We start from the raw sequence: 26,588 nt of genomic DNA on the forward strand, positions 1-26,588 counted from the left end.
CAGCATATTTATTTATTTGCCTATTTATCTCTAACGTTGATCAAAAAATGTCCAGAAACAGACACTGTCAAAGACATAGTGATTTGTTTCAATGATTCATTACCACTAATGTCAGAAATTTGTCTCTGGTTTCTAGCACGCATCATGTTTTTAACATGAATTTATCTAGCTTCAATATCAAGTCATTGATACATTGATACATTCTTGTTTGCCTGCCTGAGGAGCTCATATTATCAAATGCACGTTGTCTCACAGCCATTTACCAGCTGTGATCACAACACTCCTTAACCCTCCCTTTGATGCCCGAACAGACTGAGCTATCTGAACTCTTCCCTTAACCACCATCCTTTAATAATTCGCAAGGCAGAGAAAACTACTATCCATTTCATAGCAAGACATGATACTTTTCAGACTACCTGTTTTCTAAGATGGTATATCCTGGTACAGCCTGTATTCATTAATGAAAGCACACTAAAATAAGTAAGTGCAGTCTGCATATTTCAATCCTAAATTTAAGGAATTACATTTAACCAGAGGCAAGCATATAGGAACTTATTTTGCTTACTTCTAATTACTAAACTATTACTGAATACAAAAATAATACTGTACAATCATCTCTCTTCTCGTTGCTCATCACCCACACAACCTAATGCTATCCTTTTAACATAGTTTCTGGTTATCAAAATATGATGATTAACAACATATCACAAAATGATTGAGCAGGATATCACTGAGATATATTTCCTACTTCCTCACGAATGAATTTAAAGACCACACAAATACTCAGTTTAGAAGTTCTACATTGACATTGTACAATTGTACAATTGCATCTCAAATGAAATGCAACAGTTTGAAAAGTTTTTGTTTTTTTACACTTGCCTAGTTTGACATTAACTACACTTTCATCCTTTAACTATTTAAAATAATTATTTAAATAGGCTTTGTATCATCAGTGGACTTGATGATCCTTGTGGGTCCCTTCCAGTTCAGGATATTCTATGATTTTTTCATTAGTCTTGTGGACAATGACAATGTTATCTAAGCCTTGTATTAGTACATTTATCCTCTGAAATTTCTACAGTGTTTAAAATGTACTGAAAATCAGCTTCAACACTGTTGTATTATAAAATAACAAATAGGCAACTGTCTTCAGGTGATCTGCCCATGGCTATCTCCAGCTTATCCTTCCCTAAGTGACCTAAGGCGGTCTTGCACGGACATTGAATCTCCGTATCTCTCCAACTGATGTTGTGATACCTGAGCGCCTCTGTGATTATCTAACTAGCTATTTGACAACTGGATGTTGACGAGGAGATTTCTAAATGTGGTTCTTTTGACCATAGCTCTCTTTTTCATCAAATCTGCTTAATAATCCATGACAAGCCATATACATAAACAATTCATGCTTGGTCTTGTGTATTGTCCTTTGAAAATTCTGGGCAAGTTGCTTTGGTTCTCAACCAAATAACAGAATGACAGAGAAGAAAAGAACTTTGTCAAAGAAGTTTTTGGCAGCAGGACACAAAAAGTATGCCATTTCTCCCTCTGTATTTTCATAATATAAAGGTAGTAAAAACAGTCGTTAACACTTTATCTCTCCTCAGTGAAGAGACTGCCGTCACAACTCCTCTAGAATTTAACTGCACCAAAATTTTCATGTCTTCTTACTGTGACCTATTAGGAAATGTGTTTACACAGAAGTGTCAGTTACTATATAATAAAAAGACCCATCTCGTGAGTAGCAAGGGCAATACTATATGGAGTACATGAAGCTTTATCTTCAGAATTTAAAGTCTGATGATTTATATCTTCAATCAGAGTCACTCAGTAAGACTGCAATCAGCCTGTGCTCCAACCACCTCACCAGCCACTTTCTTGCTGTGCAATTTTTCAAGTAAAAACTAGCTAAAGTGTTCTCAGAAAAATTTGAAGTTCTTTTGAGATCTGATCCACCATTCTTGCAAAAGATCTTTGACTCCCAAACTCAATTACAGATTGATTCAAGAGAGCTCAAATTTGATTCAAGAGAGACCAAATTTGAGTGATTTGCAGGGGTCTTTTGAGAGCTTAACAGGAGTTCACCAGATCACATGAAGAAAATCACAGTCTCCCACAAAGTTTTAATTATGTGGAATACTTCTTGGGTACTAGCCCTTGATAACAATCAAATTAATGCCAACTATACAATGGAAGGTTTACTTTTCCAAACGTGAAGTATGATTTCCTCAACATAAATTAATTTGACAGAATTAGTACAACAAGATTTAAAAAAAACAACACACCACCACATAGGTTTTCACCAAACCTTTCCGAAATACACAATTTTAACTGGAGGAGCACAATCTACCATCTCTGTATGATAAAAGATACATTTCTAATAATAAATTTGTAGAAATACAATTTTTACATTGGAGTTGCAAGGTTCTTTCTATTCTTTTTTCTCTTCTGAAAGACAATTTAGAGAGTAAGTGTCTGATGCAAGCACTTTAAATCCAGTGTTTGGTTAGCTTACCTGCAACTCTAATCAACTCCGTGTACTTCTAAATCTGAAAAACATTCTCTAAAAAATGTCATTTATGCATTTTTTTCCCTAAAGATATTTACTGCACTAAGTCACTTAGGCACAATTAGTTTTCTAAACATACAATTCAAAGAAAACTCTATGAAATCAATACGGAAATCAATGTCTTGAAAATGTTTTCACTGCTAACATTCTACAGCTAAAGAGATTTTTTAAAGCTATAATATGGATACAAAATTCTGAAACATAAATAGCATAAAAATTAAAGTATACCCCTCGGTAAATAAGAACACAAAAGCACCAGTCAACTTCTTCAAAGGATAATTATGAAAATTATAAAATTAATGGATTTCTTACTCTGTTACTCTATACCACAGATCATTATTTTTTGAACCATCTTATGAAACTATTGATAATGGACACCACTAGACAAAAAGCACTACATAGATAGACTTATAGTCTTACCCAGTTTTGCAGCTCCCAGAATCTAACCCATAGTTAGATAAAAGTGTTTTCCTTTCCTTAATATTAATAACTGTTTCTGAAGAGTCTATATATGTAAAAAGAAGGCAGAAGAATTCATACCCTTTAATGCAGTAGTCTTCTCTTTTTCATCCGGGCCTCCTTGCTGGAGCTGAGCCATCCTTACCCAAACTGTCAGCAGAATTAAAATAGTAAAGTAAATGTGCATTTGTCATCAAAGGACAATCTGAAAATCAACAAGTTAGCAATTAACAAATTTACTGACTTCTGCTTCAAGAGATCTGATTTGCTACCACATATACGTAAACAGACTGCATATAAAACAACAGAACTTGTTTTGAAAGCAAAACTTCCCTGAATATTATAAAATCGTACTCTATAATGTAGAATTAAAATTGACTTTCTCTTATTCAAAACTTATACTGGACAAAGTCTTATCATGCTATCTTAGATTAGGAAGTTTCACAACATAGTGTGACAAAAATTCCTCTATCATACTTGGTCAGAGATTCACAAGAATGAATATTAACTTCTTAATCCTGAAGGAACATTTATCTAATCAATACTCCTTTTTTGCAACTCTGACATAGGATCAGTAAACTTTAAGCATTTTGGAGAAGCCACACACTTTTTAAAGTCCATAGTAGAAAATACAAGCAAAACCACAAATAAGCAACAGAACATTCACAATCTCTACGGATTTTTCTTTTTCAATGAAGTAAATCGAGTTGTTCACACTGTACTATACAGTCCTCAGTTTTAGTAAAACTACATGGAGTATGTATTTTTAAACCACTGTGATCTCTACAATACATTATCTGCATTGAAATTTATAGCGCAATTGTCCAGGCATAGAACAAACCTCAATATGTTCAAGGTGAGAATTTATATGCAAAATATATGTGTAAATTTTTTCCTATTGCACAGAAGGCAACCCAGACATTCAAGTCTGCAGTCTCTTTCATCTTTAATCTGACACCAACGGAGCAAACTACCATACCACAATCACTGCTTCTTCCTTTTCAATTAAAAGACTTCTATGCATTGAGTTTTTTTTCACTTTATCTTTTTAGTTCTTTGTTTCATCTGTCAGTCATTATCAATTTGTTTTACACTTTATCATGGATGAGTCTGCATGAACTGCATCTCGGTAGCAACTTGCAACTTTCAAACAAAGAGCAGCAGGATTTATCTGCTGTACTACTGGTTCCCTAAGAGTAGCAACTGTAAGAAAGAACCTCAAAATTGTTTAAGTAATGGTAGTTCACTGTAAGTACAGCAAGAAAAACAAACAAACAAACAAAAAAAACAGAATGACAAAGATGGGGGGATTATTGTCTATTTTCTTTAAAGAAAACCTATTACATGAAACATTTTCCTACAGATTAAGAAAAAAATAAAATGTAAGGGGCTGATAGTTATTAACTAAGGAGATATATATTTTTTATTTTTATTTATTTTTATCATTATTATTATTTGTGTTATTATTATTTGTTCAAGACAGTTAACTGTCTTCTACATTCTACGAGTTTGGGCTAGGGTTGACTTTGACACCTTCCTTTGCAGAAGGTGGTTCAGACTAAGGTGCTGCAAAACGACAGCACACTGTCAAAAGTCTCTCCACAAAACACAACTCCACCATGCAACCTTTACTTAGACCATGCACTTTTTAAAATAATGATGCAACTCAGCATGATTGAGTTAAGATGGACTTCTTTTTCACTAACACTTTAATCACATTAGCCCCAATAACAGAATTAATCAATATAAATAAGAAAAAAATCTTCTTACTGGCACAAAGCATACTCGATGTATATATTAAAACCACTCACACATGGATTTTATGAAAGATTTTTCTTGGATGCTTCCATATAGTTCACTGACAGAAGATCACCAACTAGAAAATCTTGCCCATCATCAGTTTGTATGTTTCCAGAGTAAAAACACGTACATTCTACCTAATCACCTTAGGAAACAAACAAACCCACTCAAGTTCAAATTATTAAAAGTGATAGAGAGTGACAATCATAGCGATTTCTGATAGGCCAGATGAAAATTATTCTTGTCAGACAAATTAGGTAATCCTCCCTACAAAAAAAATTGAAAATTCGTGATTGAGTATAGTTAAGTTAATGCAGCTACAAATGACATGTAGGTGCTTGAAGATTTCTTATTATCCAAGGTGAGAAATACAACATTTATCTGAACAGATTTACCTTGATAAATTAATCCCCTTTTCCTAATCAGATAAATCAATGCAGTGACCAAGAATTTCTGGCGTTTTTGCCCCTAGAATGTGTACCTGAGTTCCTTTAACTGACGTAGACCTAGCCACTGAGGAAAGAATTGATAACTTAGAGGTTCACTCACAAAGCTAGAAGCATCAAATATAAATAAATAATTAAATCTGAATTTAGCTCTGAGACAGAATTTCCAGTTCTTTTTGACAATGTAAAAAACTGTTACAGCAGCCACTGGAGGGAGGACTTGATATTAGAATGAGGATGAAACAAGCACACAGTATTTTAAGTATTGTTTGTGTGAACACAGCACTCTGCTAAAACCCTCACTGATATTTGCTAAATGAGAAACAGAAGAAATTAGATGAGAGGGTTGGAGTTCCTTTCTTTTACAAACAGATATTGAATGAACTAGAGTCTGATGGTCCAGAAACAAACACTGGGAATGTAAGTACACATAAATCTCCCTGAATACTTGCTTACAGGCGAAAGCAGGAATTGCAGTTTACTCTAGGAATCAGTTTTAAGCCCCAGTCATCTTGAACTCCATACATTCAGCACTTCACATAATTCACAAATGTCCTTCATCAGTTGCCCCATAATAAATACAGATCATTTTGAATGTTCTTCTATGCAATTACTTACAGATTCTTCATAAAACATCTCTTCTTTGGTTGTTTGTAGCTATGCCAAGCACACATCCTAAAAAACAATTTACTATTTCACCCAAGGAATACTTAAATAAGTTTATTTCCAAGGGAACTTACATTAATTTGTATGTATCTTGGTTTCCCATGCAAACTTTAAATATTCTGTCACTAGACATACTATGCGTATTCTGTGTCGCTTCAACATCAATGCCCAATAATTTGTCATCAGAAATACTGCGGCTTCACAAGGCTGCATTTTCACCAGACCCTTTTGAATACAGTTGGACTGGTGGATTCACAAACAAATGGTCAAAAATTTAAAAACAAAGAAAACAGACATCTGCACACTTAAGATAGTATGCATACATATTTTATGATTTTGTTTGTAAAGTGGTACTGGAAGTTTGGACTACAGAGCTGATCTGGACCTGGATAGTGCTTGATCGTGTTAGTCTTTAAATTAGACACCCTATTGTATATTCTGACTCTGAAACAAGTGCACACATACACAGATTTTTACAGGCTTTAATTATTCCTCGTTATGCAAATCCAAGTAGAAACGTGGCAAAAAAACATTAGTATATGATTTTGCTATACATTAGCATTATACATTAACTGAAATTAAGTCAATGTTATCTGGTACAAAAATTCCAAACAAAGGCCATAAAAAGATGTAACGCTAACCCACCGCAAGTGCAACATAGAAGAAAACATGTGGGTATTTTCAAGCAAACAACTCCATCACTTTTATCTGGACATAATCCAAACATGAGTCATCAGAATACTGTGGTTACAATGCTTTATTAAAATACAGTTGAATTACAGTCTAGTTCTTTGTAAACTGACATACCAAGCACGCTAGGAACAAGCGTGCATGAGGCTTGTGCAATGTGTTTGATGACTCAGAGCTAGACTTTCTTCAGATACATGGCTGGGAGACAGTTTTGGCTATTAGACCATTTTCTGCATTGGCTCAGATAAAGCACAAGAAACATAACTTTTGTTGTTGTTGTTGTTTATTTGGTTGGTTGACTTTTTTGTTTTGGTTTGTTTTTGTCTAACTATATTTTATCTATTCCTATTTTTAGGACACTACAGATAACATCAGTAACAACTGCTTCAGGTAAGGTTATACTTCACTTTCCTTCATTATTAAAGACCTTATTTACTTACACTTAGGTTTGCCAACCTTCAGCTCTGAAAGACAATTATTTTCAGTCTGTTTTGAGTAAGTTCAGCTAAAATGTCTATATCTAGTACACAAAGAAGGTTCACAGGTAGGATCTTCCATGCAGTTCTGCTGTTAATGAGCAGCTCTAACATCTCCATGTTGCAGAGATTATTAGAAACTTTGCCAGAGGATCAGCTTATCATGCAGCATGTGCCTCTTCCTGTTCCCCTTAGAGCTTGCCCAGATCTGCTTAAGTAAAAACTGCTTTTTGCACACATTTATTACAGACTTATTAAGACTTATCAGAATTTCCAGAAAATTTACCTATTTGCCTAGAGCATGCTCCATACAGCTGCAAAAAGACAGAGGGAAAACGCATGGGAGCTGTGTAACAAATGCTGGGAGAGCAGGATCTTTTACCCCTGGAGTACACAGAAATTGGCAAGGGTCCCAAAATCCCTGAATCTCAGTACATCTTTGCACTGTACCAAACGGTGGTGGAACTTGCTGATAAAGTACAAGACCACAGACAGCAAGAACAGTTGATTTATTTGCACAGCAGCTACCTTCTGATGTTATTTACCCCTTAAGCTCAAAGAGCAGAGGACTGTGAGCTGTTTTCATTAGTGCCCCCACCTCATCAGCAACTAGGTTGTTTACACAGGGCAGAGTCAACACAATTCCACATACTGAAATTTTAATTGTTGTAGCTTAACAGACTTGAAATGCTGGAAATGACCTTCAGAAATAAATGCCTGTAGACATGATCAAATAATAAACATGCTATAAGAATACAAAAGCAGACAGTACAACCTAAACACAGCCTCTGAGAGGTTTACCTGATGGCCTTACCAACCAAATGAGAAGATTCAAAATGACCATCCAGGAACTCTTCTGCAGCAGCAGCATCTTTGAATGCTTAATGCAATATTCTCTCAAGAATGTGTATTATCAATACTTTAAGTGCATCGAGAACCCTACCTCCTGTGGTGAGGCAGATGGGTACTACCCAGTGAGTCAGGCAAGTAACTCTGGGGACAGAAAAAACAACCCTGCCGTGAAGGCAGGAGAATGTTGCAGAAGAGAACCCTGCTCAGAGGATGAATTTGCAGGTGTTCTTACGAGATTTACTCGATTCCTATAAAACAAAATGTTCTCAGGTAACCTGGTTTGCACTTTTCCCATTTTCAGGGCATTCAACCTGAGCAATTTGCTTCAGTCCTCAGAACTCTGGACTGCTGGATTCCCATTTTAAGAACTCTGAAGAAAGTTCTGTAGGTTTTCCAAGCTCAGCACCCAAGATGAGTAGGGCATTAATTTCACTGTACCTTTCACCATCATCTTCCTCAAAAATGCCACTAAGAATCCTCCATACACAGCAGATGACAGGGAAAATTCAAGGAAACAAAGTTTATGAAAAACTAATATCTTTCAAGTAAAACCTGAAAAAAAAAGCCTACGTTGTATGTAATAATATTATATTCAGTAAAAGATTCATATTGTGTTGCTCCACTGTTGCACAGGAGTACTTATCAAGTGACGAGGACAAAAAGAAACATCGAAGAAACACTAATCTGGCAAACATTTGTGTGTGAAATGGTCTTTAATTACAGAATCTTATTTTCTCACAGTGTACATTGCAAGGATAAGTAATATTGGCACAATATTACTTCATAATTGCCCTGTGATAGTTTATTAAAAAAAACACGTTTGGATGAATTTTTAAGATGACTGCACTACACTGTTGGTTTTAACAGGATTCTGGCTTGAAAGATGTGGTGGAGAACACTGACTTTCAATAGCCTCATCTCTGTACATACTAAGTAGTTACAGGACAAAGTCAGAATTTTTAATCTTTTTTCTAATGTCAGCTTCTCTCAAGCAATCCCATGGGTCAGCTGGGAGAGGAAAAGGCCTCCAAACACAGAAAAACTCAAAGACTCTCTTAATAAAGACACCAAAGTAATTTGCAGGACAGCCACAGATGAAGAGAGAGAGATTGGAAAATTAACAGGAAATGATTTCTGTTTTGGCTACCATGAAAAGCTGCCTAGACATACGCATATGTGTCTAGTACTTTAAAATCGCTTTTTTTTTCCTCTCTCCCTTTGCTCTTAAGTAATATCTTGACTTTCAGAAGTGCTGCCTGCCATTAATTGAAGACTCCTGAAAAGATGACAGACTGAGAGGCTGAAAATGCAATGAATACAGAACTGACTGTAGTCCAGATCCTAGCACACAGCAAACTATTTTTAATCCTACTGAAGACTCCATGCTGAGGTGCACAAAAAGGAGCTAAGGAAAGGTGAGAGGTGCACCTTCCTTTCTGTGAAATACTTCTTTCCTCCAACTCCTACCAGAACATGTACATGAAAAGAATGAATATCACCACCCAGTCTGACTACTCTGCATATAACACAGGTGCTCTGATGACACAGAAATACCTAATAGAGATGGAAGCTATTCAGTATCAAATCACACACAACTGAAATGAGCATGGGGTGCTACTGAAGTCATCAGTTTACCATCAAAATCAAATGTCAATACCCCAAATTCCCATAGTGTACATACCTTCTTTGCAGTAGTGTCTGCCTCAATGGATCTGCCCTACAGCTCTGCCCACAGCATCCCCCAATATGAGACACCTTTCTCTTCAATTTTATCATTTCTCTCAGCTTTATGATTACAGCATCTCAAATTTCTTTGGTCTGTCCCTCTACCTTAGAGGCAGCACATGTTATCTGGCCAACCAAACCGAGTAGCACTGCTTCATTTCAACTATCTGACAAGCAACTCGAATAGCCTTGTAAAACAAATGCAGTCCACAAATTTGGTTCTGCAAAGCTGCACCACATTATAGTGTATAAAAACAATGTGAGTAACATAAATTCATTACTCTTGTAGCTCGTAATTTAAGACCACCAACTTCAACTCAAAATTCTGACTGTATCACTCTGAGTCTTGTTTTAACATCAATAAATTTTCTTTCCCTTTTTATTCCAAAATAATAAAAAGGACCAAGATATATATATATATAAAGGCAAGTAAACATTTCTTTTGTATGAATTTCAGAAACATTCACAAAAAGGTTCCACTAATTGCTCAATTCAGTAATTAGAATCAGACAACTCTAGAGAGCTCTGCTACTGTCTTATCCCCAACCCTCCTTTATCTGCCCAAAGTAAAGACTGCTGCCATGGCATCGTAGAGCAGTCTAGGCTGGAAAAGATCTCCGGAGGTCATCTGGTCCAGCCTTCTGCTGCAAGCTGGGCCTACCCATTAGGTAACCCAGGGTGCTGCCATGACCAGCCTTCAGTATTTCCAGTCAGGGAGACTCCACCACTCCTCTTGGGAACTTATTTCAATGTTCAGTGTTTTCAGCACATTTTCTTTTCCTTATACCCAGATGAAATTTCCCATCTCGCTAAGCACCCTTATGAAAAAGTTTGCCTCTTCAGACTGCTGTCCAACAGGACCTCCAGCTCCTTTTTAGCAGAGCTACATCCCGGCCAGCCTGCACAGCTGTTTGCGGTTCATACCTTTGTCAGTGCACACCTTCATGGGTTTCTCTCTTAACTGTTAGGCAATTCTTGACTTAACAGTAACCATCCCACACAGGAGCTAAAGGAACTTCACCAACTTCTCCAAACCAACCTCGTAAAATTATTTATGTATTTTGTGGAAAAAACTACATCTCCAATCAGTCGAAGCCCTCCTTAGGAGGCCTACCTTAGCATTTGTGGCTGCAGAACGATATAGCAGAACTCAACCAAGTACTACCACACTCAAAGGTGTGCAGACAAAAGCAGCAGATGAGCAGGAAGAGCAACCACGGATACGGCTCATCTTGATGAAAATCATCACTAGAAATTCACAGTTCTTGCTTGGAAGGCCCAGAGCTTCATGCCAGGATTGCGTCCTGGTTACCACAGGCCTTGCCTTCCTACAGCTATCAAACCCTGAGACCAACCACTTGTGTTTAACTACAGCATGCCTTCAGAAAGGCATTCAGTCTCAATTTTAATTTATTAAGTGCTGAAGATTCCACAGCTTCCAGTGGTAGTTTCAAAGGTTAGTCACATCTTTCAGGTTTTGTTTCCAGTCTCAATTACTCTGGCTTCAGTCACTAGTCACTATGTTAAGTCACTAGTCTGTTAAGGTTTCCCTCTCTAATTTTCCCCTTACTTGACTAGATGCAAGTTTAGGAGTCTTGTATGAAATTTTTATTCTAACTCGAAGTAATTTTTTTCCAGTTCCAGTGTTTCCATATATTTCTTAAATCCCAGTTGACAACTTTATGCAAGCCAAACTCCATAGGACAAACACTGCTAGAGTGGTGGCTTCTCGTTTCTCCTGATTTCTTTGTTTCACAATCTGACTTGCCTTTTTTTTTTTCTTCAGGCTGCAGACCTAACTTACCAAATAACTGGGATAATGCTAAATAAATTCTCTCCTATTTAACATTTAACCAATCTTGGGTTGGAAACATTTGACTAGTGATGATTTAATGTTATTTCCCAAGAATACTTAGTGAATTCCTAAATATTCCTACGCAGTATTTACTGAAGACCACAACTCCTGAAGACTGTTACTTTTTCAAGAAGGGATTAAGTACCTCATGAAGTAGCTATTTTATTTACACTACGCAGTCTTGAAGTAGATTTATTTTAAAGTAGTCAGTTTACATAACATTAAATCTATAATACTGGAACAGTAACTGCAATCAAGCAAACTCATAATCTGAATCAACAAAGAGTTCATTCTGTCATTTAATTATTTATTAATACAATTTTCCATTAGTATTCCATTATTTTACATACATTGTGACAGCATGGTCTATTATTATCTGTATTAACCCACCCTCTTCTCTCAAGTACTGACATACCATCAGCACTTTTATCATCTTCTGGGATTTCTTTATCATACCAAGTATTATTTAAAATGAATAACAATGGACAAGGGACTTCCTTTAACACCTCCTTCATCATTCTTTGGGTCAACTTAATAAATAATCACTCTCACAAATTACAATAACTAACCAAGAAAACGAAGTGTCACAGGAAGTAGAGGACTCTTCAGTGCTTAACTGACTGTGATTAGATGCATTTTCAGAAGGAATACTGCTGTTAAATACAACTTATTGATTTGAATACTGTGGTAGATGAAAAATGTAACAGCTACAACAGAGCTTATTGATAAAGTACAGTAATTACAGGACAAGGGTGATCAATCCATTGCACTATTCTACCTTTATGTCACTTTAAAATCAGAATGAGAATACCTAAACATAAAAAGAATCATAAAAAAACAAATGTACTAAAGCCTGTGTGTGTTAGTATACTTATTTTTATGTTCACCTTTACAGCAGCTGACCGCATTGCTTCCCAAGACTACATGGAAATTAATGCAAGAGACAGAAATACATTATATGGTGTGACACGGAAAAACACAAAACAGCACCAGCCTCATCCAGTGTAACAAGGTAACAAGAGACTTCTGAAAAAACACATTACAGACAATACAAACACTTTCTCACAACTCATGAATTTCAAGAAAATCTGCTGGATATTAGAATAGTATTACCCTTAAGAGTATTTTTATGTAAACAAGATTTCATTTAAAAATGAAGTAAAAACTATACAGACCATTGAGGTCAGGTTGACGGTGTAAGCACAGGGCAATACAAACTTGTAAGGAAAACTTACAGCACAACAAATAGGTTGCAAGAATGAAATAATAATGTAACCATCATACCTCCAATCTTTTATTTATTTTTAACCTATCCTTAAGTGAAAGCAGAAGAAACAATCCAGTTGCAGCCACGTGGACATATGAAATAATATAGAGGCAAAAATCTTTTGTTCTAAATTCCTTGTGTTGGAGAAGGGGGGTAAAAGAAAGAGAAACAAAATCTTAGAGAAAACTAAATTTTCAAACTTTACATGCTTTGTAACAAAATTTTACTCCAAATATGAAAAAGAATCCAAAAAGAAAAAAGAAAACTGAGGGGAAATCAGATGAAAAGTAATTTCACAATAAAAATGAGTTAGTATGAGATCAGCAATGCTTGACAAAAGATACATTTTCTTTATCTAAATTAAGCTTACTTGGAACAAACCTGGAAGGTAACACAAAATATCTGATAAATATCAAAAAAAGCGGGGAAGGGACAGAGGACAGATCAGAACTTTAGAAGCACGTAAAAAACTTACAGAGCACAAACTCCTCTTCCAAATTGATTTGAAATTAGAACTCCAGTGCTGTAAAACCAATCTCAATACAGCAGCGTCGTGGTTTTAACTAAGATCGAGTTAATCTTCCTTGTGACAGCTGGTACGGTGCAGTATTTTGTATTTAGAATAAGAACAATGCTGATAATATAACACACCGATCTTGAGCTGTTGCAGGGCAGTGCTTGCACTAAGCCAAGGACTTCCCAGCTTCTCACACCGCCCTGCCAGCAAGGGTCTGCGGGGGGACAGAGCCAGGACAGCTGCCCCCAGCTGCCAGAGAGATACCATGGGGCATCGCGTGGTACAATTATATGTGGGGGCTGGCCAGGGGGCTGTTGCTGCTCGGGCTCTGGCTGGACATCGGTCAGATGATGGTGAGGAGTTGCACTGTGCATCACTTGCTTTGTACATTCTATTATTATTATTATCATTATTATTTCCCTTCTTTTTCTGTCCTATTAAACTGTCTTTATCTCAACCCACGATCTTTCACTTTTTTTTCCCCTCAAGCGTGGAGCATCTGACACCTGGGAAGAGGCAGAGAGAGCTGGGACTGTTCAGCCTGGAGAAGAGACAAGTTGGGGCATGGGGTGAGGAGGAACTGGTCTGTCTCATCGGTGCCTCTTCAATGCCTGACTGATAGAATTGAAGACCACTGAGGCAGACTGCTCCCAGTGGTGTCCCGTCAGAGGGCAACACGCAGTGGGCACAAACTGGACTCTAGCAAATTCCACCCAAACATAACAAAAACCTTATTCTAAGGGTGGTCTAACACTAGAACAGGCTGCCCAGAGAGGTTACTTGGAGATTATCAAAACCACTGAACACGGTGGCACTACTAAGGGCACAGGGGATGCGCGAGGCAAGCCCCAGAAGTCCCTGCCACTACCAACCACTCTGTCACCTTTAGGAGAGAAAAAATAAAAGTGCACAATAAATGAAAAAGTGCAAAAGTTTGTTCAAAAAGTATGTGTATGTGTTTACGTATACGCCCTTATACATATGTTAGTTACCTCCCACAATAGCAATGAACAGCCTTTAACAAGGGATGAGAAAATCATTACAAGCAGTCTGTGCATGAGCAAGAATTAGAGCTTGTGGTCTCAGGGGTTTCACTTTTGTGTTCCTAAGCATTTATTTCTGATTCTAATTCTTCAATTTCTGTGAAACAGACAAAATTTATCATCAAGAAACTGTCAAAACCACCAGGGCCACAGCCATGACAAATCTGTGAAAGCTGACAATGCTGTATATTACTCATTCTGTTGGCAATCATTCTCCTAAGTGCATTAAAACACCTTCCAGCTGGTTAAAATCACCTTGTAGATGCACAGAGCCTTAAAAAAGGTCCATATTGTCTTTCCATATCTGATAGCATATTATAAATATGTATGCCTCCACTACTCAAAGACACTGTCAATTCCACAGGTATCAGGAAATATCAAAATTAAGGTTGTTTACCCACACTTAGTTAAGCTCCCAAGCCCTAAACTCCAGTATTATACAAAAAACAATGTGGAGAAAGTCAAAATAGGAAAGACAACATCTCATTCTCTCCTACTTCTCAAAGTCAGCATCATCTACACCTAATCAGACATCCAGCATGGCCCTAACTAAATTCCTTTTAAAAATACCCATGATGAATACCCCAGAGCTTTCCTGAAGTTACGTTCATGTTGCTGGTTAAGCTCATGCCTGAACCTCATCCTGAGCCTCGACAGACAAACACAGAACCTGCCAGACCTCCTGCCTTTTGCTCTGCTCCCCCTGCTGTGCCTGAAAGCTGACGACTAGGAGGCAAGAGGACCTCTGCCGGGGAAGTTTAAGATCCCCTCGCCTTAAAAGATGGGTGGCAGCACGCACTTTCCAGCACCTACAGAGAAACCACATCCCCAGCGTTAGTGATTGCAATTAAACTACTGTGTTTGACACAGCGGCAGTATTTTGGCTTTAAACAGAAATCTATTCTGATGCCAAACTACCCTTTTCAGGTGAGGATTCTTCCAAACTTCCACGTCTTTTGTCACAGACCTTTACTTCTAGGCCTATAGGCAGTTTGGAAGTTCTGCCCTTCCTCTTTCTAGCAACCCCTCCCATACCTGGAGACAGCTGTTGTGTCTTTCTCAATCTCCTCTAGTCTGAAAAATTATTGTTGCTTTTCCCTGGAAGAACCTCCTGTGGACCAAAGTGTTTCTTAAATGGAACGGCCCAGACTGAACAAGTCCAAGCAATGTGCACAATGAAATTACCACGTAACACGTTTAAACATCCCTTCTGACTATATGTCCCAGAAAAATGATTACCCTCCTTGCAACAGCACAACGTTACTGACTCATGTTCAGACTATGATTCACCTAAAAATCTGGAATTATTTTTTTCTGTAATTACTGGTATTTTATGTTTATATAGGGAACTATCTAGCCTAAGCACAGTTCTTTGCATTTGTCCTTTCAAACCGCATTATTTCTTTCACTTTGTTTCTCTATTTTTTCTAAGCCATTTGAAATTCTAAAGTTACTTTTCACAGAACTTGAATCCTCTCCCAGCCTGGTACTCTCTGTTAAATTAATAAAGTTACTCTCTATGCCATCATCATCCAAGTCATTAGCAAAGTGAAGGCATAATCGCATTTGTTTTTTTCCACTGCACTTCTCCCTTTGTCTGTGCCTGGAATGAAGGTGTTCATTTAGAAAGCAGCTATTCATTTTTTTGTTTGACCTTCCTCTCTTGAGCTGCAAGCATGGCCTTAATGTTTCTCCTAACCTAAGTTCTTCCTCCCCCGTATTTAAGTGCCTCTCAATCACTACTTCCCATTTCCCGCACAATCTCCAAGTCCCACTTGGCCTCATTTCACCCTGCATGCTCCTAGCAGCACTCCACTCCCTTCCTTCCTGAACTGTCCTTGTTTGCCCTTCCAGTGCAAGAGCACTGGAACGGGATGCAACGGATGGCCAACTCCACAACTCCTTCCAGACCTCCTCCTGCCCACTCATCACTGGCTCCCTTCACGCTGTCATTACAGAATGGGCATGGGAGTGATTAAAGCCCCTAAGGACCCTCCACACACCCAGCTCCTCCAAAATGTTTTGTCCCACTCGAATCGTTGGAGATTTGTACACACCGAAGTTGACACCTTCCCTACCTGACACCACAGCAGACCTTGCCACGTACCGTGTTTGATTTCCAAAACACAGAGGCGCCGTTCCACACAATCACGTGCACTGGAAGAGACCTTGGAGGTGTCCAAGCTCCTCCTGAAAGCAGGGCTCATCATCTCCTTTGCACCGACCAGTCAAGTTGTGAACATTTTCAAGGATGGCAATTCCACTACCTCTCCAGGCCCCATTACCACGTCGACCACACTCATGGTAAATTTGCTTTTGCTATGTCTACCAGCACTTCCCATAAAGTAAAACATTAAAATATATTTATCTGCTATTCCATACTGCTACGAAAAGTGAAGTTTAGAACAAACAGACTCAACAAAAATACTATGTTAACCGCACCATGCTCCTCTTCTGGAAAGCCAGATACTTTAATGCTGCCACATACATACATAAAGCTTTCTTATATGCTCGTCAATAGTACTCTCTGAAGATCACGATTGTCAAGAATTTGTTAAACAAAACGTTCCTTTGAATGTTTCTTATGGGCATCACTGAGCTGGCAAAATCTGAGCTTCTCACAGGAATGCACTGCTGTCTTTGAAAACTCCAGTTTCCCTCTGATAGAAAAGCACCAGCATTTTCTCTCTCACACCAGGAAAATGCAGGTATGGGTTGGTCTCATTAAGGAAATAGATTTCCCATCTCAACATAATTCCATCCTTCCCAGGCTCAGCTCCCTTCCCCAGACCAACTACCCCACACAGGCAATAGCTCAAACTTCTTGTTATTTTGGTGCGGTCCTCTCACAATTAGTTGCTCCTTAGGGCTTTATTGTCATTTTTCTGACTACCAGAACAAAGTATGAAAAGTCAAAAAAAAAAAAATAATTTGCCCACAGAATGATGTTGGCAAAATAGTGAACAAGATCTTAAAGCGCTCCTTCAGGAACTTACATTCAACCTATCTGGTATTTGCAAAGCTGGTGGGATGATTCACATGAATGTAATGCTAGAAACCAAGACATATAACCTATTTAGTAAGAGCAAAAATGGAGATCATATGGCACTGCATGCCAAAAACGTCATTGTCTGCTTCTGAGTCACTGACAACTGAAAATCACGTCTTAGGAAATAAAGTACAAGTGAGGACACTAGCCGGGGTTTGCTACAGATACAAACTCTCACTTAGCATGGTAGTCAGGCATCTACTGCATCTTGCTGGAAATAAAGTTTCATTATCACAGTGGACATAAGGCCAAATGAGCTAACCTGGAGCTTTCGTGCTGCCATTATCAGAACATGCTTGAAATTTCTAGAAATTGAGGACAATTTCTTATGCTGAGAAATGTTAAATCCAACCCAAGGGAAAGCAGTGTTGGTCTTCATCCAGACAGATAACAAGTACTCCACTGTGTCACAGAGAACAAATACAGAACAAAGACAGTTCCTGCCCCTAGGTCTTGGAATCAAAGGACATATTCCCAAACACAGTTTTGCAAAACGACTTAAGAGGTCCCAGCCCCTACCCGTGCTACCCCCTCAGCTGTGCTGACAGAACCATTGGCAGCAATGCATGGTGAGCCTGTGCATTGCAGTGTATTTTTTTTAGCATTATATTTTAACTTACTGATTCCCAGATTTGGTTCGTTACCTGGTACAACTGAGGCAACAGGACACAACAAGGCAGGAGCACACAGCTGCTGCCTGAGAACTTTTTCCAGCCTGATTTGCCAACACGGATAGGAAAGGAACACAGGCAGGCAAAGCAAAAGAGGGGTTCCATCACTTTGACAAGCAACAACTCCTTGTAAATTTCACATTCTCTTGTTCCAAAATGCAAACATTTGAAGAAAAGTATCAAGAAGCCTACATGAACTTTTGACTCATTGACTACTATGTATCAAAGGCGTTTGCAATATTTGCTGATTTTGATGATTCTGCTTACTCTGAAATCTTCTCATTGGGTTGGACGTGGACAGCTACATTAATGCAGTGTTACAGGCTGGAAGTTACCACTATATACATACACAATTCCCAGTAACTCACATTTTATTTCTTGAGATTTGATAACATGCTTCAGTGGAGAGATGCTGTCTCACTCCGCAGACTAGTGTTCTTCAAGAGAGACAAGCATGCACATGAGCACACTACTTATCCTCATTTCACCGTATTTCCTTAAAGCCGTGATACAGCATGGTTCATCAGTGCCACTTTCGCTACCAAGTCTTCCTTGTACATGCATCTCCTTTTAAAAGTATCTCAAATTTTGGTTTTGACCGTGGTGCCAGTTTCTACTTTAATCTGCTCCTCTTACTCAATATCGTGTTTCTTGGGATGGATTTGTAACACACACATTCTGCCAGATGAATTACATGCTCATTAGTTGGAAAAAAAAAAAAGAAAAAAAAAGCTAGATGCTTTCAAGGTTGTTTGCCTATACTTGTACTTAGGACAAGAAAGAAGAAAGCAAAGAAATGCGTTAGCATGTTCTTCAGTTAAACAAGGAGACTTAGATTTGCACAGAATATATGATAATGCATAAATATGACATTCACTCAAAGGTGGTTTTCAAGGCTTTATGAAGCCAGCCTTGCAGGACTTTAAAAGAAACTACAACCACTGCATTATCTCTTGGACTTGGTCTTTGACATAACAGTTAGCTTGGCGTACTGACGTGATCGATCTGAATCGCCTTGTCCATCTTCTCAGACAAGTAGTTATTACTAAAAAAAAAAAAAGGGGGGGGGGACAGTTCTCCTTCGAGCACAGAGGTTACACAACAGCTGCTAAGTACAACACAACGGCTAACTCCCAGCATGTAGCAGAGGCAAAACAACGAGGTCCACTATGCCTTCCCGCAACACACAATGCACTCCAGCTAAGGGATGACGAAGAACAGTAGAACCCATGTTTCCTACGTCCCACCAGCAGCCCTCACCGTGCGTGCTGCGTAAAGCTGACACGGTGAAGACAGCCGAGTAGGCCAGCAGACTACATACGTATGTACATAGCAGCTGAAATGTCTGGAGAATTCAAAACAAATATCTTAAAAGATTCAATAGCAAATGGAAAATGGCAACTTTATGAAGCTTAACATTCAGACAAATACAGACTAGCTGCCTTGGGAAATAGCTCACAATTTCCAAAGCCATCTTCCTATTAAATTTCATATTTCTTATCTACATCTCAGAGATGCCTAGGGATAGTTACAGTAATCAAGAACTTTTTCAAAACAGTCCAAAACTTTTTTTCAGTCTGTCCCTCTCTAAAAACTTTTTACCTCAAACCTTGACCTGAAATTGGCAGTAAACAGGCAAACCTCCTTATGAACAACTGATAATGACAAAAAAAATTGCAAAAACCTGAACAGCGTAACGTGGCAAGTCTAACCTTAAACACACGAGCATCAAGAAACACAAACACTTTAACACTCAGTATCACTGGTGCTTCAGGTACTGACCTGCTTCCAGTCAGCACCAGAATTGCTCATTGCAGTCCAACAGACAGTGTGCACAGGCAACTTCGATTTGAAGCAGCATGTCTCCCTCTAGGCATGTGATAAAGATTTTTTTTCCTTTACCAGCCTGAGAAAACAAACCTATTTGCTTACAGTAAAGTTTTGTAAATTTACTCCTGTACTAAACATACTTATTCAGATAATACCGCAGCTTTCAAAACAACACCTATTTCGTGTAACTATTAAAGATCAGTACTTCCAACACTCCAATGTCTACACAGCAGGCTGGACACAGACTGCTCCCCTCCAGTTTCTGCCAAGCACTGGGAAGCCACAAGGCTTAGAAACCAAAGTAGCTGTAATGAAGAAACACCTAAAATCAGCTGGACTAACTCTATGTGGTTCACCTTTTCTCTTTAGGATACCAGCTCAAGAGAGTACCAACTGGAGTCATAGAGAGGTTCCATCGGCAGGAGGTTGGTATGGCTGAAACCCTCCCCAGGGCACAACAGGAATAAGAGCAGCTAGGTATAGGTAATGACGGCACCAGCCCTCCAGTGGGACACCGTTCGCACCAGAAGTATTGTTAGCAATTAACTTGCGAGAGCAGACTGGTCGGGAAAATGGTAACGATAGTTTCATCCGCTGTCGGCTCAAGTACAAAGTAGCGTGGGCTGCAGGTTCATGATCATCTGAATCCCACCTGAGATAAGACTTCACCCCCAGGGGAGGCAGTCTGTCCCTTCTCCTCATCCCAGTATCTCCATTGCCACATCCTTCATCTTCTGAAGGCATTCGCCAGTGCTTGCAAGCTGGCTGATGCGACTGGGAAGGCAGCATTGTACTTCTGCAGCTGTGCATTAGCTGGATCCGTTTCCTGACCTGGCTCACGATCCCTCAGACCACCACAAGGAACCAGGCAGAAATGAGTGCCGCCCCTTTCAGCAGCAGAGGGGACATAACCTGCCCTGAACGGGCTGCAAAACCACACCCCGGGCACCCTGTGGTGTGAGCATGGAGGGAGTGAAATGACTTGGAGGTCCCAGATTAATTCCTAGGAGCAGTCAGCCATAAAACAAGAACCACGACGAAAACTGGCACTAATAATTATCTGATGGGGAGCTGAGCAGAAAGGTCAAGGATCGCACAAAATTGAATGCTGTGTCTTTTCACCGTCCGACACAATTCAGTCCCATTACAAGAAGAGTGGATGGGACACCGTGATTAGCTAAATATTAACTTATCAGAGTCCTCACTCCAGAGTCTTCCACTCAAAAATAAAATGAGCATATATATGTGATGCACACCCTAACTGCAACGCTTAAAATACTGAACAACATCCATACAAAATAGCCATTAACTTGTACTTCAAGAGTTCCACTCAGTGCAAATCTGTGAAACTGACCTACAGACCAAGTAGACAGATGCACAATCACACTTGCAAAGAGAAAAGGCACACACACACACAAAAAAAAAATTCATAGGGCAGCATTAAATTTCATAAGCAGATGTTTTCATGCTCGCTGCTAACCAATTTGTTTCAGTAAGCGAGTGGAAAAAAATTAAAAAGAAGATATGCATTCATTCTTTGTATGTATGCTTTACTTCAAAGAATTCCAGGAATCTATTGTAAATGTGAAAAACTCCTCAGTCACCATAGCACATTGTTCCCCAAAGGAACAGTGGGTCAGATTCAAAGTACCAGCAACAGAGTCGCATTCAGAACTTTTTCTATAGAGCCTGGAACGGACAAAACCTCCAAAGTCAGAGCTGAGTCTCCAGGGGAAAAAAAGTAAGGTTGTGAACTTAAAAGAAAAAAAAAAACAAAACAAAACAACAGATAATTCCCCACTGAGTAATTACAAGAAGCTCCCCCAAACGTGAGCTAACTATAAGTGACAACTCACTAAAAAGTCAACTAACAGATTAACATACAGTCATAACTGGCTACCACCACTGAAAAGGAACACAAAGAGAACAGACAAAATCCAGACACCGTCGACAAAGCTCCAATAATGGCAGGTGTTTCAGTAAGGCAGTCTGAGCGTGAGCATGCACCATGCTTCTAAAATGATGATGCCCCTGTCCGCCTCCAGCTGCTCAGCACCCCAGGCCTGATGGATGTCTTCACCTCACCCACCAGCATCAGCTAAACTATTTTGGGCAAAAAGCCTCAGGTCAATGAAAATGCTGTAAATGTTACACTGGCGTTGGCCCACCACCTTTCCACGGGGGAAGGCTGTGGAGGGCACAGGATAAGATACAGCCACGGGTGGCACACGGGGACACCCTGCTCCATCTCCAGCCGGCCTGCTGATGCCACCCATCCCGTCCCAGAAGCACGAAGCAATTAGTCTGGGGGGAAAGAAGGTGAAATGACTTAATGTAAAACACTCACAACTGCTGACTTCCAAATGCAGAGTGCCATGTACAGACGTGCTTGTTCTACTTTATGTTGGTATCACTTGGTGATACCCTCTCATCTTCTATGTGCCTTCAGCTGCTAAGGTTTTAGTTCTCCCTCCATAACAGTGTTTTTACCTTTCCTTGCATGATTATGAAATACCTAATTTTAACATCCAGCTGCCATTCTCTAACCAAAGTGCCATCACCAGGCAGCTTTACCACAGGTGGCACAACATGATGCCACCATCTTCCAGCCAAACTCCTTTAACGACACCAAGACAATGCCAGTGCTTACTAAACACGCCTTTTTGCTATTTGTGCTTCTTTGAGGGCAGATAATGTCACCATTGTACCCTCTGCTGTGCTACCAAATCACTTTCCAGGTGCGACCACGGACCTGCAGCCATCCTTGCAGCTGCTGTTGCTTTCCCAACACTTTTTTTGCCAGGAGCCCTGTCCAAGGCCTCCTACCTGCTCACCGCAACTTGCTGCCACAGTGAAAAACACCAAGCAGAAATACCGCAATTTTACGTTTTTTTGAAGATTTGCTAAGCGGGCTAACGTGAGACTGCACAGCTGGGCCCGAGCCACAGCAGAGATAAAGGAGAACCGTCCTGAAGGCAGGCAGCAGTTTGTCGGGACCAGAGGAAAGGAAAGAAGCCAACGGTTCTCCAAAGGGCACTGTGCTTGTTGAAAGGAAGGGCTGATGAGCAACAACTGGTCGTTTAGAAGAACAAATTCTGAGTTGCCTACCTGCCAAGCTAAAACCCAGCAGTCATTTACAAGTTACCTCCCTGTGCTTAGGCCTGGGCAACTCAGAAACGCCCCTTATTTTGTGAGGCTTTCTAAGCTGCTGTACCACGAGGAACTGCCATCCAAAGAGGAGCTCCGACCTGAGGAGAGCCGAACTCTGCCCGGCTCAGGGGGCACCACGTTCACACCATGACTGCCAGGCAATGCGTGGCGAGCACCACGTCTGGGGGGGGGGGGGTGCAACTAAGTGGGTAAAGTAATAGGATAAGTAAGGTGAAGGGAATGTGAGGAGCTGTGACGATGGTGTGTGCTGGGAGAAATAAAGTTAATTACACAGTAAAAGAAAATAAAGAAAATAAAAAATAATTAAGATGGGATTAGTAAATAAAATGAATGAAATGAGCAAATAAAATAATTAAAATAAAAAGAATGAGTAAATAAAGTGAATAAAATAATGAGTAAATAAAATAAAAGAGCAAATGCAATGAATATTAAAATAAAATAAGCAAATAATAAAATGAGCAAATAATAAAATAAATAAAATGAGCAAATAAACGAGCACATACATAAAATGAACAAATAAAATGCAGCAGATAATAAAATAAAAGGAGCAAATAAAATGAATAAAGTAACAAAACAAAAATAAAATGAGGAAATGGAAGGACCGAAGAGAAGCCCCGACCCCTCCGCGGGGGCCGTGCCACTCCTCCTGCACCGGGACCGGGGCAGCCCGGCCGTTATGGCGGGGCCGGAGGGCTGTGTGTGAGGGGCCGGCCGGACAGACGGACAGACGGACGGACAGACAGACGGACAGACAGACAGACCGGACGGACGGACGGACGGACACCCGCACCCCTCCGCCGCCCGCACGGCCCCCTCTCGGCGGCGCGGCCTCCCGGACCGTGGGGGCTGCACCGGCGGCGGGGCCGGGCCGGGCCGGGCCGGGCCGAGCCGAACCACCCAGCTACCCCCGCCCCCGCGCGGTGCCGTCCCGCCGCACGTACCTGCCGCCCGGACACGGCGGGGCGGGGCCGGCACCTCCCCCCCTCCGCTCCGCTCCGCTTCCGGGGTCCGCCGCCGTGACGTCAGCGCTCGGGGAGGGGGCGCGGCGGGGAAGCCGGAAGCGGGGCGGCAGGGCGGGGAGGCCGCGGGGCGGCAGCGGGCCGGGTGCTGGCGGCGGGCAGTGACGCACCGAGACGCACGCCAAGGCATTCGGGTCAATGAAGTAAAAACAACAAAACGATCGGGGTCAACTAAAAATAAAAACACACCAAAACATTCGGAGTCAATAAGACAACGGAACATTGAGGTCACTAAAATGACATACACCAAAATATTTGTGTGATGTGTCTGAGGCACCCTCCCCACAAATTCGTCAGGGTCTGCCCCAAAATGCTGCAGAACTCCGTGAGCAGCTCCGGCATGTTCACTAGGGTGTAGCCAGAGGACCTGTGTCTAGTTGCATTTCATCAGGGTGTTTTCCTTGTTCTGTTAAAAATCTATCCAGGTTTGGTCAAATTGCTGAAATTTATGCAAATGGTGTGTGGAGGCTGCTACCTCCAATGGTTATGTCCAGAGCAGAAGGCTGTGAGCTGTTCCTCTCCCAAGGATAACCACGACGTAGGTGGTTCCACCCTTGTTAGCCCACAGTACCCAGGCAAAGTACCGTGAGCTAGGACTGGGCCAGGTCTGTGTGGGAGAAGGTACAACATTTGTCATACAGGTTGCTCCCAGCTCTGTTCTTATTCTGATGGAAAGCAGGAAGCCTCAATGACTCCGACACCCACGGAAGGAATAAGAGAAATCATTCTCTTCTCCATGCAGAAGGCATTATACTGTAGACTCCTAAATAATAGAATATCACAAGTTGGAAGGGAACCACAAAGGTCATCAACTTCAACTCCTGGCTCCACACACCACCACCCAAAAATCATACCCTATGTCTAAGAATATTGTACAAATGCATCTCAAACGCCATTAGGCTCAGTGCCCTGACCACAGCCCCGGGCAGCCTGTCCCAGTGCCCGACCACCTCTGGGTGCAGAACCTTTCCCTACCACCCAGCCTGACCCTCCCCTGTCCCAGCTCTTTGCCATTCCCTCGGGTCCTGTCACTGTCCCCAGAGAGCAGAGCTCAGCGCCTGCCCCTCTGCTCCTCTCGTGAGGGAGCTGCAGGCCGCCATGAGGCCTTCCCTCGGCCTGCTCTGCTCTGAGCTGAGCAAACCCAGGGACCTCAGCCACTCCTCACACGTCTTGCCCTCCAGACCCTTCACTATCTTCATAGTCCTCTTTTGGACACTCTCTAATAGTTTTATGTCCTTCATATATTGTGGCACCCAAAGCTGCACACAGTACTTGAGATGAGGCCACACCAGTGCAGAGCAGAGCAGGACATCACCTCCATCAACCAGCCAGCAGTACTGTGCTTGACGTGCCCCAGGATGCGGTTGGCCCGTTTGGCTGCCAGGGCACACTGCTGACTCGCCGTTCAACTTGCCATCAACCAGAATCCCCAGGTCCCTTTCCATGAAGCTGCTCTCCAGCCACTTGTCCCCAGCCTGTACATGTATTCAGGGTTGCCATGATTCAGGTGCTGAATACAGCACCTTGTTTAAATTTCATGTGGTTAGTGATTGCCCAGCCCTCTCATTTGTCAAGATCTCTCTGCAAGGCCTCTTTACACTTTGGGGAGTCAACAGCTCATGCTAATTTAGTATCATCCAAAAGCATATTTGGTATGCATTTGAGTCTTTCATCAAGTCCTTCATCATTTATAAAAACACTGAAGAGAACTGGCCCAGAAAATTGAGCCCTGTGGAACCCCACTAGTGACTGGCTGCTAGCCTGATGTAATTCCATTTACTATGATCCTGTGATCCTGACCCATCAGCCAATTGTTCACGCACCATATTATGTATTTGTCTAGCTATGCGTTGTTTGTCCAGAAGACTACTGTGAGAAACAGTATTGAAAGCTTTGCTAAAATCCAAAAAGATTGCATTTACTGTCAGAGGACATCTACTGTCTTCCCTTGGTCAACTAGATGGGTAACCTAGTCATAAAATGAAATTAAGTTACTTAGGCAGAAGTTTTCCTTCATGAACCGGTGTTGGCTATGACCAATGACTGCATTGTCTTTCAGATTTTTCAGTAACTCCCAGAACAGACTTCTCCATAACTTTACCAATTGAGACTGACGGGTCTGTTATTCCCAGGGTCTTCTTTCTTGCCCTTCTTGAAAACTGGGGCAACACTTGCCAGCTTCCAGTCGTCTGGGACCTCTCCATATTCCCAAGACCATTGAAAGAAAATTAAGAGAGACCTCGTGATGACATCAGCCAGCGCTTGCAGCAGCCTGGGATGAATCCCATCAAGCCCCTGATACAATTCCCTATGGGGAACATTACTGAAGGTGGGGGTGATGATAAGTCAGAATAACCAGAATTGTAATGGCTGACAAGGAGACAAGAGAAGCCTAAGCTGAAAGGCAGTTATCAGGTAGGAGATAAATGAGTAGGAGCACTCCTTAGGGACTGTGATAAGTTTTTGGACATAATATGTGCAATATA

General features: G+C 40.7%; 1 protein-coding gene across 14 annotated transcripts in view; it reads right to left on the reverse strand.

Annotated features, from left to right (window-relative positions):
- FAM172A (family with sequence similarity 172 member A) overlaps positions 1 to 24,144 on the reverse strand; it is a 258,669-nt gene extending 234,525 nt beyond the window's left edge. For 3 of the 14 annotated variants that reach the window (XM_035568052.2, XM_050716215.1, XM_035568064.2), the window contains exons 1-2: positions 24,025 to 24,144; positions 3,107 to 3,175 (exon numbers count right to left, since the gene is read on the reverse strand). In XM_035568052.2, the coding sequence (XP_035423945.1) occupies positions 3,107 to 3,164 (58 nt within the window). In that variant the 5' untranslated portion in view covers positions 3,165 to 3,175; positions 24,025 to 24,144. Of the gene's footprint in view, positions 1 to 3,106; positions 3,231 to 5,889; positions 5,947 to 24,024 lie in introns of all 14 variants that reach the window. The other 11 variants (XM_035568061.2, XM_035568062.2, XM_035568063.2 and 8 more) reach the window with 7 other exon arrangements.
- Between the last annotated feature and the right edge of the window lie 2,444 nt (positions 24,145 to 26,588).

Source organism: Cygnus atratus, chromosome Z (genome assembly GCF_013377495.2).
Source record: "Cygnus atratus isolate AKBS03 ecotype Queensland, Australia chromosome Z, CAtr_DNAZoo_HiC_assembly, whole genome shotgun sequence".
Classification (NCBI taxonomy): Eukaryota; Metazoa; Chordata; class Aves; order Anseriformes; family Anatidae; genus Cygnus; species Cygnus atratus.